The sequence below is a fragment of the Pseudomyrmex gracilis genome, unplaced genomic scaffold (assembly GCF_002006095.1).
Source record: "Pseudomyrmex gracilis isolate BER0280 unplaced genomic scaffold, ASM200609v1 scaffold_36, whole genome shotgun sequence".
NCBI lineage: Eukaryota > Metazoa > Arthropoda > Insecta > Hymenoptera > Formicidae > Pseudomyrmex > Pseudomyrmex gracilis.
The window spans coordinates 168,471-186,494 of record NW_018020620.1 but is presented as its reverse complement, the minus strand read 5'-3'; the positions used below and the strand labels follow the sequence as shown (position 1 = coordinate 186,494).

Below are 18,024 nucleotides of genomic sequence, written 5' to 3'. Positions count from 1 at the left end.
CGCGCGAACTTGGTGAGACACGACCGACGTGTCTCTCTTGATACACACAAAGAAGGAGAGATAACACGTATGTGTTTGCGCGTACTTTCCACGCGCACGTACACACGTTGCTTGTACCGTTACAATACACAACGGCTCATTGCACTTCCTACTGTCCCGGCAAGAATATAAATTGCTAAGTTAAAACAAGAGCCGCGATGACTCCACCGAACGGTTACGTCAGGAATATATGTATGTATATGTGCGAAATATAATATCGGGAGCGGAATCTAACTCTGTGGAATTCTCACGAGAGAGTTTTCTCTTGCGAAATTTTATCTTCCATCCGAGCTCGCGTCTTAGCAAACGGTATCAGAACGCTCTTTCGAAAATTTGTTGCATCGATCATCGGAAATCACGTATAATCGTCGTTTTTTGTAACAACGAAATTGTAACAACAAATTAAAAAATTTAAATATAAAATTTCGCAAAGTATCGCAAATCGTATCGAGCGCGTGTCGCGATCATCAAAGATGACAGATCGTCCGTCGATCGAATTGCGATCACTTTCTCCGTTTTCCTCGTCGCGACCTTGCTCTCTACAACGACGTTTCTTCTTCCTCCTTTACCAGATCCACTCGTCTGTCCCGTGATGTGAATCAATCCGACATCCGACGCTCCGCGCGGATCGGTAAAGGTCACAGACGACCGGTATGAGAGTTAACAGGATGGGGTGGGGTGGACAGGACGGACTTGGAAGAGAGCAAATTTTTGCGAAGGCCCGCCTGGAGGTCGAGGAAGTGTTCGTCGAGAGACCCTGAAATCCACAACTCCGGCTGACAAGCCGGCGGTTGTATCTCTTGTCATTCCAGTGAGTAACGCGATCGTTATGTAGATTATTGTACACAAATCATTTCCCTAAATTGTCACGGCACAATCAAGAGATATGCTCCTTTTCGCAACATGTGGATAAATAAATAAATTTTTACAAGTGATTTTTTTTTTTTTACGGCGCAGTTTTTAGAAAACGATTTTTCTTCACAGAAGACCACAGCAGATTTTATTTTTTTATCAAGACCGTGTCATTTTTTTTTTCTACGTGTATTAAACCGATGACGTGTGTAAAAAGTAAAAAAAAGATTGTTGATGATTTTTCCACTGCTCCAACTTTTACTCTTGTTTTTATTTTGTCTCAACAAAAACCCCCCAGAATGCAAATCCTATATTTCTTTATTCTTTCCGTTTAAAAGCGCTGAAGAGACATCCCCCCGGCGAGGACTGCGGCCATTGTCGTCAGGATTTACGCCGTCGTTGCCATCGTCTTTTTTTTTTTTGCTCGCTTCCGTTGATCCTGCGATCGGTCATTTTTCACGAACGCCAAAACGCGTACAGCAGCGAAGCGCATTTGTCGACATCGGGACATCAACAAGAAAGAGAAGAGGAAGGTGAATGATGAGGGGGAGGACGAAGAGGACCAAGGAGGGATCTTCGGCACGTTGGAAGGGACGGTGGATCCAGGCGGCCTCGACGTGCCCAGCTCCGCCTCGAGCGCGCGCCTTGCCTCGGCCACAAGTGAAAGTGGGATTTTGCTTTCTACCCGTTCGCACGTTCGCGTTCGCCAGTGACAAGCGCGCCGTGCTCGCCAACGAAACACGTTCGTCGCTTCGGTACAGAGCGATATGGTATCTTTCCGTCGACGATCAACGCGCGGCTAAAAAAACACGAAACTCTTGACAGTTCTCTCTTCCGCTGAGACGGCGATATTCGCCGAAAACGTGACACTCCGCGCGGCGTCGAATGGGGAACTGCTGGTCGGTCGATCGCGAGATGAGCTGAGGATCCGATGCTCGGTCCGTCGCGATGCTGAGGAATCGACGAGAAGCGGCCTCAAGCCGCCAAGTCCTTCTTCTGCGTCTGCTGCTGGTCTTTTGCGCGTTTGTCGCTTCTGCTCATCAAGAGGGTAAGCGATCCTTTTGAACATTGTCGTTGTTTTGATGATGCTTGTTCAAAAAACCTGCTTGCTTCGCGCGTCGCTTTGTCGGATCGCGTTGTGGCATTAGAGCGTCGGCAGTTCGCGAGCCTTTCATGGGTACACGCGGTGAATGTGAAGGATATTACGCGCAGAAAACCTGAGTGACGGGACCGAGAGAGAGAGAGAGAGAGAGACCACGACGGCCGCCGATCAGCGGCGGCGGCGGTTTCTTCGCAACGAGAGATTTGAATGCTTGCACGATCCGTCGCTGGAATGCGCCGCGTTGATGATTGTGGAGAGTTTTTTTTTTTAAGACCGTTTATGTAAAAAACACAATACTGTTCGGACACACCTTACCTGATTGGTCGAAGAATATAAATACGCTCGTTATGAATTGTTTTATTGATTAAGTAAAAGTTATAGAGTGTGAAAAGCTCTGTCCTCTACGTTATGGACTTCTCAAAATGTTAATCCTTGATACTTCATACAGAGAAATGTAAAGGATTTCTAAATCCTTTTATGTACGTTGTGCGGTCATAAATCCGTGGATACACGTCGACTTGTTTAAGCCGTGAATCCGCGGATTTGTTCATTCGCGAGCGTATGGAGGGAAGGATATTCGTAAATATTGCGAATTTTTTTGCTCGTCAACATCTTGTATTTTTTATTCGCTTTCCGTTAGGTTTTTCTTTTTTTTGTTATGTATTCTCTCGTGGAAGTCGTCCCGCGTAAAGTACAAATAAATTTATGTACATAAATATTGTATATATATCCAGATAGCCAACTGAGTGCAAGTTGTTGGCAAGTTGCCACAAATATTGCTCATAAGTTTTCAGCAATGTAACAAAAAGAGCGTATCCTCTTTTCAATACGTTCTTGCCAGTTTTCAAAATAATATATAATAACAGCAAGTTCCTAACAACTCGTCGGCTCACAATAAACTTATATTATTTTTCTCAACTGAATAAAAATCATTGCCGACATATTGCTCACATATTGTGCTGACTCGCTTGTCATAAACATTGGCTAAAACAACGGATTGACAATAAAACTCAATATATATTGATACCGAATTGACAAAATCATTTTCGGTTGCATTAAATAAAAACAACATAACAGCAACTGGCAAGCAACTTAATTTACACAATGATTCGCTTTATATTGAGTTTTCACATTTGGCTATCTGGGTATATATATATATATATTTATATATGTGTTTCTATATAATTTATAAATAGGTGTGTGTAAAATCGAATAATCAAATCGAAACGGTATCTTCGAGTCCGTTTTATAGTCTGGCTGATGCTACGCATTGTTCATACTTATACACACAGAGTGTCCTACTTTCTATCTTATTATACTTCAATGAAAGATTCCCGGGGACGGTTGGGCGTCAATTCCTCATCGACAAATGAAAAAAAAAAAAAACATGAAAAAAACAAATGCTTACTTATCGCTAAATTAATATTTATTAAATTAGTATTAAATTTGTCATATGTATATTTTTTTTTGTATATAGAATCATTTGTAACATATCTAAATTTTTATTGTTCATTTTTTGTACAAGCTTTAGATTTTTCAAATTTGGTTGAACATACACAAATTTTATTTCGCGCTTGAATTCTCGAGAATCTTCACAAACGCGACTCGGCAATTTATTAAAATTGCTTTGCAAAAATAAAATGTCGTTAGAAAAAAATCCAAGAGAATAAAGGAATCGACTCCGCATCGACTCGACGAAACTCCGTCGGTCGATTGAGTAATAACGCGCGCGAGATAGAATTGAGACATCATCATCTCCTCCCGCGTCTTCGCTTGCGAAATTTTATACTCGCGCGGTTCTGTTTTCCCCGTCATCGTTTCTGCGGTAACGCGACGTGGTGTACTTGGGACGGAGATTTGTCTCGAAAAATCATCTCGCTCGCAAACCGCAAAAAAGAAAATTCAACAAACGTATAACAGCGCGGATATAATAATAATGGCCAATGGTCACGAGCGTTCCGAAGCGGTAGCGCGCACAATTGATATTGCGATACGGTATTTGCCAATGGCGCGCGGTTCGCTCGGACCCGAGTGAGGCTGGTCCCCCTCATTGTCTCGGAGTATAATGGACAGCGGGGGCGAGATCGGCGAGATCCACGTAGTTCGTACGTGGTGGAAACCGTAGCGGTGCGGATACTCTCGATTTGTAAATAACGAGTAAACGCGCAATCCCTCGCCAATCTTGCCTTTGTGTTCGCCATTGTTACGCTTATCGTCGACGACTTACGCGAACACGGCGGGATTGGCAAATGATTGTCAAAACACAATCGTACGTCACGCTTGGTTATATTCATAAGGGATATAATGCGTATGCGCTTCGTTATATGCACCTTATTATTCGGTACACTCCGAGTGTATCTATCCAAGAATACGCGATTATGCGCAATCCCTACAGACGATGTGTGCCACTTTTTTACACAGACTGATCTGTTATGCAACTGTCTGTGAAATCAAAAAAAAAAAAAACAGATCACTTGTGCGTCTCTCATCACGAAAATCACTCGATACAAAAAGAAACAAATAAATTATATTCGTTATAAAACAAAGACCTGGGACATAAATTGCAAGTTTTATCGCTCGTGTGATAAAAAAAAAAATCACTTGTGAGTTTCTCATCCGAAAGTCGTTCGATACAAAAAATTAATTAATTAATTAATTAATCAAAACAAAGAGACTAGATTGTACCAAATTCGCACGACGTCTTTGTTTCGCCGTACAAATGTTTTTTTCAAATATTGTTTCTCAGTATAGATAAATTTTTTTTTTTTCAATAGAAAATATACGCGCAAATGATAAACAAATTTATGTTAATTGTACTTGTTAAAAGAGCACAAAGCATCGTGTGAGATCGAATCGGCAGCATTGTGAGGGATATATATAATATAGTCGCAATAAAATATCAGCCGCGAAAGTCTCGCGATCGTACGTGACTTTAATGAAATCCCGCGCGCACACACGGAGCGCGCGAAACTCCTCGGAAAGGTCGCGAAACACCTTTTGCTCGCGCGAAGAGATTCGCTGCGAAAAATTCCAACATACGATATACATATATATATGTATATATATATATATAGAAAGTATGCGAGAACACGGTTGTAAACGTCCCTCTGCTCTCTCCGATCTGTTGCGAATTCGAATCGCAATCGTTGAGGGGAGGAGAGGAGGAGGTTTGCGCGCTTCTCTCTCCCAAAATAAAATTGCCACGTCACACGCGGGTGTGAAGTTCGCAAAACGCGTTTCTTCACCCTTCTCGGCGTCCTTCGTTTCTTTCCGAGTGCGTTTCGAGTGCGGCGCTACAAGTTGCAGGAATTTGGACGAGCGTGTCTCTCTGGTAGCAACGAACGACCTTCCTTCCAGGTTTAGGTTGTTTGCAAAAGCGAAAGGCGCAGCAGGTAGATATAAAGAGTGAAATTTGCATTCGAACTGATCCCGCGGAGGGGGGGGAGGAGGAAGGGAAAAAGAAATACCAAACACGTTATCGCGCGTTTGATGATTTTCCACGATTTCTGCGCCTCGCGCGGAGAACGCGGCGATATTTTGCATCGCGCGACAATTTTCTCGCAAACTGCAACGACTGCTGCCTTCTCACGGCCACGCGGAGGAGGAGGTATGGGTGTAGTTCTCTTCATGTATACCTTGAGACGCCAAATGCACACACACAGTACGGAATATATAAAATCTTGACGATCTCGTGTCACTCTGTATGAAAGAGTGGAAATAAAACAAACGCGCGCTACGTTCGCACGTAAAGCGAAGATTGTTCGCAAATATGAGCGAGCCTGATAATCAGACTCTCGTCTGAAAAAATCTTACGCAAAAATATAATAATATATCGCAAAGCCGAGATATCGAGAAAAGGAGAAGAGAATAAATATAATCAAATATCCTTAACGATATTTATATTATATTATAACTATATTGTATCATATTATATAATTTTATATTATATTATATTGTAACTTAAACTTTTATATTATATTATAACTTAAAATTATAATTAAAATTTTACTTAAAATTATAATTATAATTTAACTTAAAATTATAATTTTATATTATATCATATTGTAACTTAAAGAAAGATTTTTTTTTTTACTGAAAACTTACACAGTACGCGGAAAACAAATTTGTTTTTTTTATTATTACAATTTTAATGAGCAAATCAAAATTAATTTTTTTATATTCATTGATGTGTGTAGTTTGTCACCGAAGATCTAGCACAAGGATCGAAACGCGTATGACGTATTCTAAATAAAAAGTATTGTTTTTCTTTCCAAAACTTTTGCTGTTGCACGACCGGCAAGAAAAATTTTTGTCGAGTCTACTCTGAATTTGTTTTGTTTCATTAAAAAAAAAACGTTTTGTTGGCGAAACAAAAATAAGATTGGCAAATTTTTCGCACGGCAACTAATCCGCTCGTTATTCCAACAAATGTTTTCCGCGTGTACAGTTTGCACGCCGAGATAAAGTTCCAAGTGAATTGTGCGCCGCGTTACACTTGAAGTTGTGGAATATTTCAAAGTGTGTCACTTGTTTGCGTTCCACAGAGATGTTAATTACCAGTTTATCCGCTTTGAAAGAAATCCACATGTATATATTGCCCGCAAATATTTTCTGTCTCGCGTATTTATATATATACGTCGTTGTCAACAAACGTTGCGCGCCTTCTCTTTCGTTTTCGCCGGTTAAGGTGCACGCCGCGACACGGAACGGTGATCAAGGAATTCGAAGCATCGACGTCGGAGTTGAGAAACACACACGCAGCAAACGACGACCTTCTCCGCGCGACTTGTTTCTCAGACTTCATCTCTTTTTTTTTTTGTTTTTGTAATACAATCTGATTCATGACGCCCATCTGACCGTTGTTTCATACACGCACAATTCTCCGCGGAGGATTAACACGGCGCTTCGCAACATCGCGCGGGAAATCGACGAGATTGAGAAAGTCTGACGCATCAATTTCTGCCGTTCGCGAGAAACGTATTGGCCTACTACTCTAACCACGAGAGGAATGCGTCGATCGTTTCGCGCGATGAGGAAACTCGCGTTCTGTGAAAAACCAGAATCTCGCGCGGAACGTGCGCGCGTCGATCGTAAAAAAAAAAAACAAAAAAACAAAAATTGCGAAGGGCGGCGCGTAAATTTTTCAACGAGGCGCGACGCGCTTAAAATTCATTGTAAAATTCGTTAAATTATTTATTGCTCTCTTGTAGAAAACCAACCCAACGTGCAACAACGGTAGGAATATAAATTTCAAATAAATTTCCTCTTCTCTCTGCGGAAATAAAAATTAATTTAAATAAATTTCTCTTCTTCCTGTGTGCGCGCGGATGTTTCGAAAGAAAGAAAGTGTAATAACACACATAGGCGCGCGCGAACGCCCATGTATGACAATAATAATATCCCCATCCCCCTCGCCAAAGAAAAGCGGTGTGATATTTCAAAGAAATCTAGAGGGAAGAGAGAAAGTTTATATAAAATCACATAAAAACAGACCAGAAATGAAATCTAGGAGAAACACGTGTGTTACACATTTACTGTGCTCACATTTTTTTTACTCTCTATACGCGCATTTTACCTGTCTTTCTCCTCTCCCGTTACACTCTATTTCATTTGTTCGCTTTTTCGCTTCTCTTTCATTTGAGGAAGCGAGATCTCTCTCAGACTGCGATTGATCGAAAACCAGCGTGCGTGTAAAATTGACATTTTTGTTTATTCGTTCAAAGATGTTTTTTTTTTTTTTTTTTTTTGTCAATTTTCCAACTCGCGGATGTCTTCGCGATATTTTCTACGGATCGTTCGACACGTTAATTAAATACGAAAACAAAACATGTGTCGCGGTAGTAGTTACGTCCCAAGGGATAAAAGATTTGCAAATCAGGTCAGCGCGCGCGCGCGCGCGCGTCCTCGTGGGAGTCTTCTTCGCGCTCGCGTGCGGATTAGATAAGAGAGACTTTGCTTCATGGTACAATAAATAGCGAGAACCGAGGCTTTCGAAGTGTGTGTATGTGTGTGTGTGTGTGTGGTTGCCGTAATCGTCGTGCGCGTGGCCGCGCGTGCGTTTTCTCGCGTTCGACGTGAAACGGTTTGGGGTCGGAGTTTGTAAACGCGCGCTGAATTGAAAACACACGTTATAAGCCACGCAATGACAAGCGCGAGCGATGATAAAACTCTTTTGCGATCTACGCGTTAATTCTCACAGCGGAAACGCGGATTGTGTGTCATTTTACAAGTTGTGACATTGCGCGCGCGCGCGCACACACACACACAGGGCGCGAATGTTCTCGCGTACAAGAGAGACATCACAAGTGGAATTACCTTCTCGCTGACAAACTCGGACCGCGCCGCGTGTCTACGGTCTGCTTGCAACGCGTGGAATTGCGCGAGAGACATTTTGAGAGAGAGAAGCTGAAGAAGTTATATAAAGTCTCGCGCGTAATAATCTCGCAAGAGAGACACTACGTCTGTGCTCTGCTTACATATATATATGTTATGTAGAGCTCGATACGCGTCCCGCAATAATAATGCAAGAGACTAACGAGTAGGCGGTGTATTCTTGACGTTGACGAGGACAATGAGAGTCTCGAAAAAATACAAATTTTCTTTTTTCTCGGGCGATGAGGAAACGAGATCGTTAACTTACGTAACAACATCTTTCCTTCTTTGTTCTCGAGACAAAAAAAAAAAAACAGAAAAAGTCACGGGTTCGTTTTAAGGTACTTGAAAAAAAAAAAATTTCAAGGATCCGAGATCGGTCCGATTGAGTCAGATAATTTCGTAAGATTCGAGCGAGTGGAAGCGCACTCTCGTAACGTTTCACGGTCGTGCTCCGCGTTTGGCTCCGCGGAAAGTGAGTCTCTCGAACGAGAGAGAACTGCTTTATGGTTTATCGCGCGATAGTCATTAATCCCGAGTTAATACAAACTGGATGATGATGATGATGATGATGATCTATTACCGCAATATTTTATTACTCGCCCGGCGGTGGCGATAATATCTCTGTGTGTGGCGTTAAGCATATAAAAATTTACAACCGATTTTAAAGCGCCGAGCGCCTCGGAAGCTCAGCTGATTCTCCCGGTCGCGAAATTAACGCGCCAACACTCCCTTAAATGACGAAAAAAAGAATGTTATTTTTTTTCTCTCTTTCGTTCGTTAAGAGATACATGATTAAATTAATCGAGAAATTAATCGCGCGAGGGAGAGACAACGGAGATTAGAAGAGGAATAACACGAGCGCGAATTTAATTTAAATTCGCTTGTTCTTGTACCTGTTTGATTTTAAATTATATATATTCATTTGCGCGCGCAAATAGTTTGCGGCCTTAATATCTCGTCTCGATCTACTCGGGACGGGAAATTTCTATCGATCGATGATCCGTGGGTACACCGAGAGATTATAGGGACCGTCGTAAGAGCGGTCGCTCGCGGTGCGGAGATGTAATCGATATTACAACGCGCGCGCGCGCGCGCGCGTTGAGCTTGCTTCTCGAACCTATTATTTTATTGCGCATCGCGCAATATAAGGTTGCCACTTTCCGTTTTACACCTTCCATTCTTAACGTATTTCGCTGTGAGCGAAATTACTCTCCTCTCCTTCCGAGTTTGCGCGCGGGTCGATTTGCGGCGATGTATCATCCGCGAGTGAGAGGCGCAATATTATATTATGCGCACACCTTAACCGGCTGCTCTCGCGAGCACTTTGTATTGTGAGGTTCAACGCGCGTTCGAGAGTAGCGGGCTCGAACCTCCCTCCCGCCTCTTAATTTATGCGCCCTTCCTCCCCCCATGCCGATCTATTAATCGCGGACCGCGATTGTAATGCGCGCGGCGATCGGGGGGCAATGCGCGCGATTATATTAATTATAACGCGGGCTATTTGTGGCCGCGCGCGCCAATAATAAATATTCACGTCGTCGTTTTGGCGGCGACGACGCGCGCGTGGTCTTATTATTGCCGCGCCGTGGGGATGATGAGTTTTTCGCGATCGCGCGTACGAGATATTTTAAACAAGCGCGGACAGACAGATACGGATTTACAATCCAGATTTTTTATTGCAGATCACACGCACACACGCACGCACACCGATGTGGCTGCGCGGTAGAAAGTCAGGGGACGAGCGGGTAGAGAAATCGCGCGCGCGTGTGTACGGAAATTCCGACGCGCGTTTGAAAGAGATTAGAAGAGATGGAGAAATTGACGCTTCTCTCGCGAGAAATACACACGCGCGCGGTGTCGTTCTTCCTTTTTTTTTATAATAGTAGACCTCGCGGAAGCGCAATTAGCGCGAGGAGAGAAAATGATTTCCTCGCGCGCTTTTTTCACTTTTCGCAAAATTGTTGTCTTGTTGCGGAAAATTGCGACGGTGTATTATTTTATCGCTATGTATGTTTGTGTCGCAGATAATTGGCGGCAATTTTATTGACATTGTTAATTAAAATGCGTCGCCGCATCGCGCGCGCGTTTTCTCCGAGGGAAAGCGGCGCCGCACGACACGCGCGGGGACAAATTTTTTTCCCCGCGCGAAATTGCGCGCGGGCGATCACGCCTGGTGGTGGTGGTGGTGATTGACCCGGAGAGGTTGAAAGACCCGCTCGCTCGCTCGCGAGATAAAACCGAACGCAAGCCGAACGGTTTAGAGTAACCTCGCCTTCGTTTATGTATATGTTGTTATTATTATTCGCGTTCGGATTTCGAGGTCTCTCTCGATCACCGATCGCGCGCCGTTCACGCCTACAAAACTATTTCAGTTACGACACTGACATACAAGCACGACATTACGGGGGGGGCCGAACGTTTGGTGGCCGCGTGGGGACAACAAAGGTATACTCTTCTCGGGATTGAATTGCACAGCACCCGGAGGCTGTGCTCGTAATATTTCAGTTTACTTGGCGGCGAATAGACAGAGAGAGAGAGAGAGAGAAAGAGAGGTAGATAGATAGACGGATAGAAAGAGAGAGTAACTTTAATCCCAACGCGCGCGCCGGGCGTTGAGATAAAGATCTAACGATTAAGAATTAATTGCGAAAGAGAAACACGACGCGGAGCGAAGTGTCGAAACGTTTTTCAATGAAAAAAAAAAAAAAAACCAAAACAAAACAAAAAAACAAACTAGTCTGATTTCTCTCCGACAGAGTTTTTAGCAAATTCAAAAACCAAAAAAAGACGTCGAGAAATTTTATAAAATTAATTTTAGAGACGGAACATAGTAGCATAGTCGGTGTCTTCAGACACGCAACTTAGATTGTTTTCCTTCCGCTCTTTTTTTTTTTTTTTTTTTTTTTACTTACTGGCGCGAAAACCCACACATTTGGACCAATCTCACGCGCGAGATTTGCAATTTGCTTCGCAAGCAAGCAAGTTTCTCCTCAATCCTCGACGTCGACGATGCAACGTGTACGTCGATGCGTATCTTTCGCGCTTCTTTTGTAACACAGGGCGCGCACGACATAATAATCGCGGCCTGTACTCGTTTTACGGTACATTTCCCCCCCCCCCCGCCCCCGTTGCGCCCTTTGCTCTCTCCGTAGATCCCCGGATCTCTCTCGGCCGGGGGCTCTCGTATTTCCTGAGCTTATTGCGCGCGCGAACTTCCCATCGACCCCGTCTAGCGCACCGCCGGGTATAATATTCATCTCCCCCCCCCTCCCCCCAAATCCCCCCGGAGATTTTTATCCCGATTTATATTGCGCAAACCGTTAATAATAAATTTATGTCTGCGCGCGCGCGCGCGCGATCGCGACTCGTTTTAAATAGCGCCGTACTGCGGGGAAATGCGCCGCCGATATAACTTCGCCTTTCACCTTGCCACGATAATACATTCTGTCGAGCATTGTGAGGCCCCTGTCCCCCTTCCCCCGTTTGAGAATAGACGTCGTATATATAAACGAAACGAGCAACGATCGCGCGCGCGCGCGAAAACCGGCCGCGGAAAACTCCGTCAAGAGATATCCCGAACGATATATATCGAACTCTCGACGTAACAACGAAGAAGGAAGTGGCGCGTGTCTTTTTTTCTAAATGCCACTGCAAATCGGACTGCTGCCAAAGGCGAGTCGATCGAACGTAAAAGTCGGACAGGTATCGGCACAATCGGCAGGTCAGCCGATATATAGGCGCGGAGAGAACTACCGGATATAATATACTACCACCACTACCGTCTCTTGTCGTCGTTGTCGTCGTGCGCTTTCTTTTGTTACGGCCGATCGTAACGAATCGCGTACCTTCTACTCTCGTAACAAATCTTTTCTCGTTTGCCGATTAATTAAATCGCTCGCGAACGCAACACGTTTTTCCACTTGTTGCGGCTGCCCACGAAAGCCTATCTCGCGAATATCTCTCTTGTAGTAGTACACCGTCGTTTAATAATAATTCACACACGCATGTGTGTATGCGTGTGTGCGCGTTGATATTTAATTTAGCACCGTGTGCTAATAATGAACGCGTATTTATAGGAATAACATTATAAAACGAGACGTGTGTGTGTGTGTGTGTACGTTTTATTTATGTAACACACAATATATAATATATAAGCGATATAAATTTTAATATACGCGCGGAAATACATTATTTATTTATATTATAAGCGTTTCGCGTGAAACTATTCGATTTTGCAATTGCAATTTCTGTGCGTGGCCTGAATATCCGCGGAGCGACAAAACGAAGCGGAGGGGGGCGGGAGGGGGGAAAGAACGTGAAAAATTACACGCGAGTGAATTATAGCGCGCGCGATAAAAATGCAGATTGAAATAAATTATTTATTATGTGAAAAAAAAAATATATATATATAACATTGTATAAGATACTGATGTGAATTAAAATAAACTTTTTTTTTTATCGTTTCCATCGTTCAGATACTTCATCGCAAAGAGACAATGCTAGAAAGCGTCTCCTCTCCCCGCTTTCTTCGCGACTTTCGGCGTAACCGCCGTTCGGTTTTTCAGCGAGACAAATTCTCACGCCGCACGCGCAAACAAAAAAAAAAACAATTGTTAAAAACCGACCGAATTCCCGATGATATAAAAAAGTTATATAATTTTTTTTAACATGTGTATTCTATCTGTTCTACATTGTTGTCGTTGATTTTTTTTTTTCAGAAATTCAATCATGGGACAAACTCTCGCAACTGATACCAACGAATTCGGTTTACGAGAAGCAAGATGAAAATGCGTCGCCGTCAAACAAAGAGGCCGACAACAACGCGTCGTTGGCGTCTCATTCGCCGGACGAGAACAACGACGTGATGGACACATTGAAATCGAAGGATGGAGGCGAGGAGGAAGAGAAATCCAAGCCGACGTCGTACAACGCCGAGGATTACGAAGATGAAGATAAGCACGAAGATGTGGTGGAAGAAGTGGAAGAGGAGGAGGAGGAGGAGGAGGAGGTGGGAGAGGAGGAAGAAGATCCATCCGATAGCGATAATGGCGCAACGAAGAAGAAAGAGAGATCCCCGGCGGAAACCAGTAGCGTGTCAAATGTCCGAACGGTCGACAATTCCAGAGATGAGGATTACTTCGAGAATCCTCCGACGAATCAGGACGAGAACACGTATTATTATTACGACGATTACGAGAACGGGAATCGTTCCAGATACGACGCCGTTGGTAAGTTTGCAACTCGCTGTGTTAAATTGTTTATTTTTTTTTGTTTTTAATTAATTAAGAAATACGTAAATGTTGTAAAATTTTTTATATTTGCTGTTAAAATCGCGTAACATCTCTTTGTTTTTTTTTTCTTTTTTTCTCAAGAAGGCGAAAACCTCGACTATCCGGATCCGGAATCCGAAGAGGATGATGACGTCGTGATGGACTCGGAGCACGGCGCGTTCAAGAAAAGAGACGAAGACGTTTCTTCGCACGAGTCGTCCTCCGGCTCGTCGTCGCGTGTTGTCGACGAGAAGAAGGTCGACGATCCGATATCGTCGACGACGGAAGATTCGGAACGTGGCTCCTCTATGGAAGGCAGCGACAACACGTTCTCTGTTCTTGGCGCGCCCAAGAAGAAGGATCAGAGCGACGTTTCTTCTTCCGCCGATGTCAGTTCCATTCTTATAGGCGGTTCCGTGGTGTCCGTGGTGACCACGAAGAGCGTGGTGAACGGCACGATATCGGTGCCGACAACCGTCTCCCCGACCACCACGGAACAGGTCGTGCAGCCGCCACCGTCGTCGTCGTCGTCGTCGTCATCCGTTCTGCTCGCTCAGACGACAGAACATTCGGAAGTGACCACAGAAGACTCGAGGATTCTGGCCTCCGTCCAGACCAGTCGTAGCGTATCGGGCGCGCGCTTTCTTCCGTTCCCGGTTATAGATCACGTTGAGCAGGTGGATGCGCTTGGCAGCTCGTTCGAAAACAAAAAGACGTCGCCGCAACTTCCGTCCGAATCCACCGAGAGCATTATCGACAAGCTCGACTGGGCGCAGTCCAGATTGTCCAGCGACTTGCTACCGGCCGCCATACTCGGCACCGGTGGTTTTCGTAATGCCGGTAACACGTTGCAACTGGACGTGCTGGCCGAGAAGGATCGCACAACGACGACTCGTAGGAGCTTCACCACCACGGCCAGAACGCCGGTCATCAGCAAGTTCGTGCCCAGGCGTTACAACGACAAGAGACTGGACACACACATTGGAACGGCGAAGCCGCGACTCGAGACCGCAACAACCGACAGTCTGGAAGGTCTGCTACCTCGGAATTACGTATCCAGGGGAAGCACACCGAGTACGGGATCGCCCAGAATAAACTTCAGGTTAAATTATATTCATTGATTTTTTTTTTCTACACAGATATATTGAGAAATATTTTCGAAAAAAATGTGAAAAAAAAAACCCTGTAATCATCATTTTCCTTCAGATGGCCGTCCGCGAAATCGACAACAACGGATGCGTCCGCGGATGGGACTACGAAAATCACGTCGACAACGCCGCAAACAAAATCTAAGAGCAACATTGTCGTTCAAGACATCAGCGCATTTTTGCCGCCTGGATATAAATTGAAACGAGAAGACGCAGCTACCACGGAAAGTTCTCTTCTGAGTGAAATCCTCGCCAAGTCCAAATTCGACATCTCGTCTCTCTTGCCTCCTGATTACAACAAGAAAAAGATCGAAGAGGAATCAAAGAGCACCGCGATGATAACGACAACGGCATCGACGACCACGGCAATTAGTGTTAACGGTGTTTCTCCGGAGAAGATTTCCATTCAGGATCTTTTTGCGTCTTCCAAGGTCGACATCTCGGTTCTGCTGCCTAAGGACTACGAACAGCGGAAAAAAAATTTTGTCCCCCCGGATAACAAGCCGCCTGATGACAACGCGAGCAGCGAACAGAACACGACGGTCACGACGGAACGGACCGATTCGTCCACCACGAAAAAAATCGGTTTGAAAATTGTTTTCCCCAGCAGACCGGGTGGTCGCAACAAGCCTGTCCAAAAGATAACCACTCCGCATACTCCACGTGGAGATGGTCCGGGCGCGGTGACGCCGAAGATACAGAAAGGATGGCCAACCAGGTGAGAAAGTTTTTTATTTAAGAAGTTTGTTAGAAAGTTTTCTCACATTACATTTGCGTTGAGAGATAAAGTTAAATATTCAAAAATATTATAAAATATTTTTTAATATTTATATATATAACTTTTTTTTTATAATATTATATATAATATTATATATAATATTATATTTTAATATATTTAACTTTTTTTATAATATTATAATATTATAAAAAAAAAACATGTTGTTATTGTCGATAAAAAATTTTTTCAGAGCTACCACGGAATTTACCGGATGGCCGACTCCGTCCACCACACCGATCTCGATTGAGAAGTTGCTGGAGGCTGCGCGCACAGCCACGGTTGCGTCCGTATCGCTGATCCCGAGCACGAATGAGATTTCGAGCACCTCGTCGTCGACGACGACCACAACGACGACACCGAGACCGACAACGCCCGGTATTTGCGAAGAGGGGTGCGAGGTCGCCGGCACGATACGTATCGTCGGAAATGCCACGTGGATGCCGGAGTTGTTCGATCGCAACACTCGCGAGTGGCAGGAGCTCGCGAATCAAGTTGAACGAGAGGTATCAAAAAAATCGACAAAATTCTTCTTCGCGTCGAACGAAATGTGTGAAACTCGCGTATTTAAAAAAAAAATGTGCAAAATCGATAATTTTATATATCGCATTTTTGTTTTTCACAGATGAACCTTGTATTCTCGAAATCCAGCGTGTTAAACAATTGGTACAAAAACATAAGGATCGATTCCTTCAGGTAAAAATTTCATATAATCTGAATATTTAATAAGAGATAATTTATTAATCAGTTCTTGATTAATAAATCATATATCAAATTGTCATCATTGTTGTTTCTTTTTTCAGTCAAGGTAGTATTCTGGTGGACTACTTCGTCGAACTGGCGAATTTACAGCAACAAGTGAACACGCAGGAGCTGAAAGTAATTTTTCACGACTCGCTCAGGACGTACAACGTCAATTATTTGAACGAAACGAACGCGAAGGGCGCATTGAGAATGGGAATCTTTACCATTGATCCCAAATACACTGACTTTGTAGGTGCGTTCTTGCGCAATGTTTGTTTCACTTTTTTTTTAAAATCTTTTTCTGTTGTTTATTATCTGTGTATATAATTTTCTTTTCTTTTTAGTGATACCTAAAATAAATACACCACAATACATCGAGAAGGACGACAGGCTGATACCTCAGTGGGCCATCGCGGTGATAGTGATTGGCGTCGGAGGTTTGCTGTTTATTATCGTCTTCGGTGTGTCCGTGGTGAGTGTCGCGAGAGACCTTAGCGAGTGGTCTCGTGTGGTTAAATTTTTTTTACGCGAGAAACAAAAATAAAAAACAAAAAAATTATTTTCCAGCTCGTCAACAGACAAAATGGATCGAAGCTGAAGCCGACCGTGTCCGCTATGTACGAAGAGGAGGTGGCGAAGCACGTGACGTCGAGTCACAGATCGAGCGATTACTCGAAACCGGTTCACACGATCTGGACCGATCCCGACGTATCTTGGAACGACAAGTCTTTCGAATCGACTTCCAACAAGGTGATAGAACAATGTCACATCGCGGACAATAGGAAAAGTTAAAAATATTCTGCGATAACTGACTGTAAAAAAACGCGCTCATTCCGGAAACGTCTGTCTTCCTTTTTTCTAGATTCTGGTTGACAAATCCTTTCAGGAAAAGAAGTACAACATGTACGACAGCTGGCGATCCGAATGGAATGGTTATTACTACAATCCGTCGCACACGAGCAGCAAGTACGGCGGTTACGACAGCAGCACGACTAACTTGTCGAACCGTCATCATCCCGATTACGACACGAACTTCTAAACTTGGAGCGGCAATAAAAACTGCATTTTTCTACAAATATCTCCGATTTCTTTTAAAAATTTATTCGACGCTCTTTTTTTTTTTTAGGCGAGCAAAATTGACGAGATAAAAACTAGAGACTAGCTTGTCGTCGAAACGCGCGTTTTCTTTTTTTACTATTCTATATAATATACAGCGTGCGCGCGAAAATCCAATACAAATTGTCAATTTAACATCGTAGTCAAATGTTTTTATTCTCGTTAGTTTTTTTTCGCGCACCACTATCGTCGAATTGTTCAATTTGTTCGTTTATTTTGTTCTTGTTATTAAAGAAGTTTACTCTAGTCACAGAATAATCGATAACGGAGATTACGAATCGATCGCGTTTCAAAAAGTGATAACTCACTGTTAACGTCGCGGTGATTTTATTGATTAAAAAAAAACAAAAAAAATCAAAATCAAATAAGATTATAAACGTCGACACCTCGTCGTTCGTGAAATTGAAACGACATAACGAACAGAGATTTGATTTGTGTTATCACTCTTTTTTTTTTTTTTTAATTAATCATCTATTTGGTTGTACATAAAAAAATATACAGCTCTTAATACATACAGAGAGAGAGAGGATCTCTCTTAAAATAACTTGTCCAACGAGAGAATAATCAATTCCCGACCGAAGTTCTTTTTTTTTTTTTTTTTTT

General features: G+C 43.3%; 1 protein-coding gene across 2 annotated transcripts; it reads left to right on the top strand.

The window, feature by feature from the left end:
* Positions 1-1,565: 1,565 nt before the first annotated feature.
* LOC109852804 (mucin-5AC) lies at positions 1,566-17,383 on the top strand. 2 transcript variants are annotated; one of them, XM_020424302.1, is made up of 10 exons: positions 1,566-1,939; positions 13,087-13,596; positions 13,744-14,740; positions 14,845-15,504; positions 15,755-16,067; positions 16,187-16,257; positions 16,365-16,558; positions 16,650-16,777; positions 16,873-17,055; positions 17,168-17,383. In XM_020424302.1, exons 1-10 carry the CDS (start codon positions 1,840-1,842, stop codon positions 17,342-17,344), a joined length of 3,333 nt encoding a protein of 1,110 aa, XP_020279891.1. In that variant the 5' UTR covers positions 1,566-1,839; the 3' UTR covers positions 17,345-17,383. The 2 variants fall into 2 exon arrangements, with proteins under 2 accessions (XP_020279891.1, XP_020279890.1); XM_020424301.1 differs by having other exon boundaries at positions 13,741-14,740.
* The last annotated feature ends 641 nt before the right edge of the window (positions 17,384-18,024 follow it).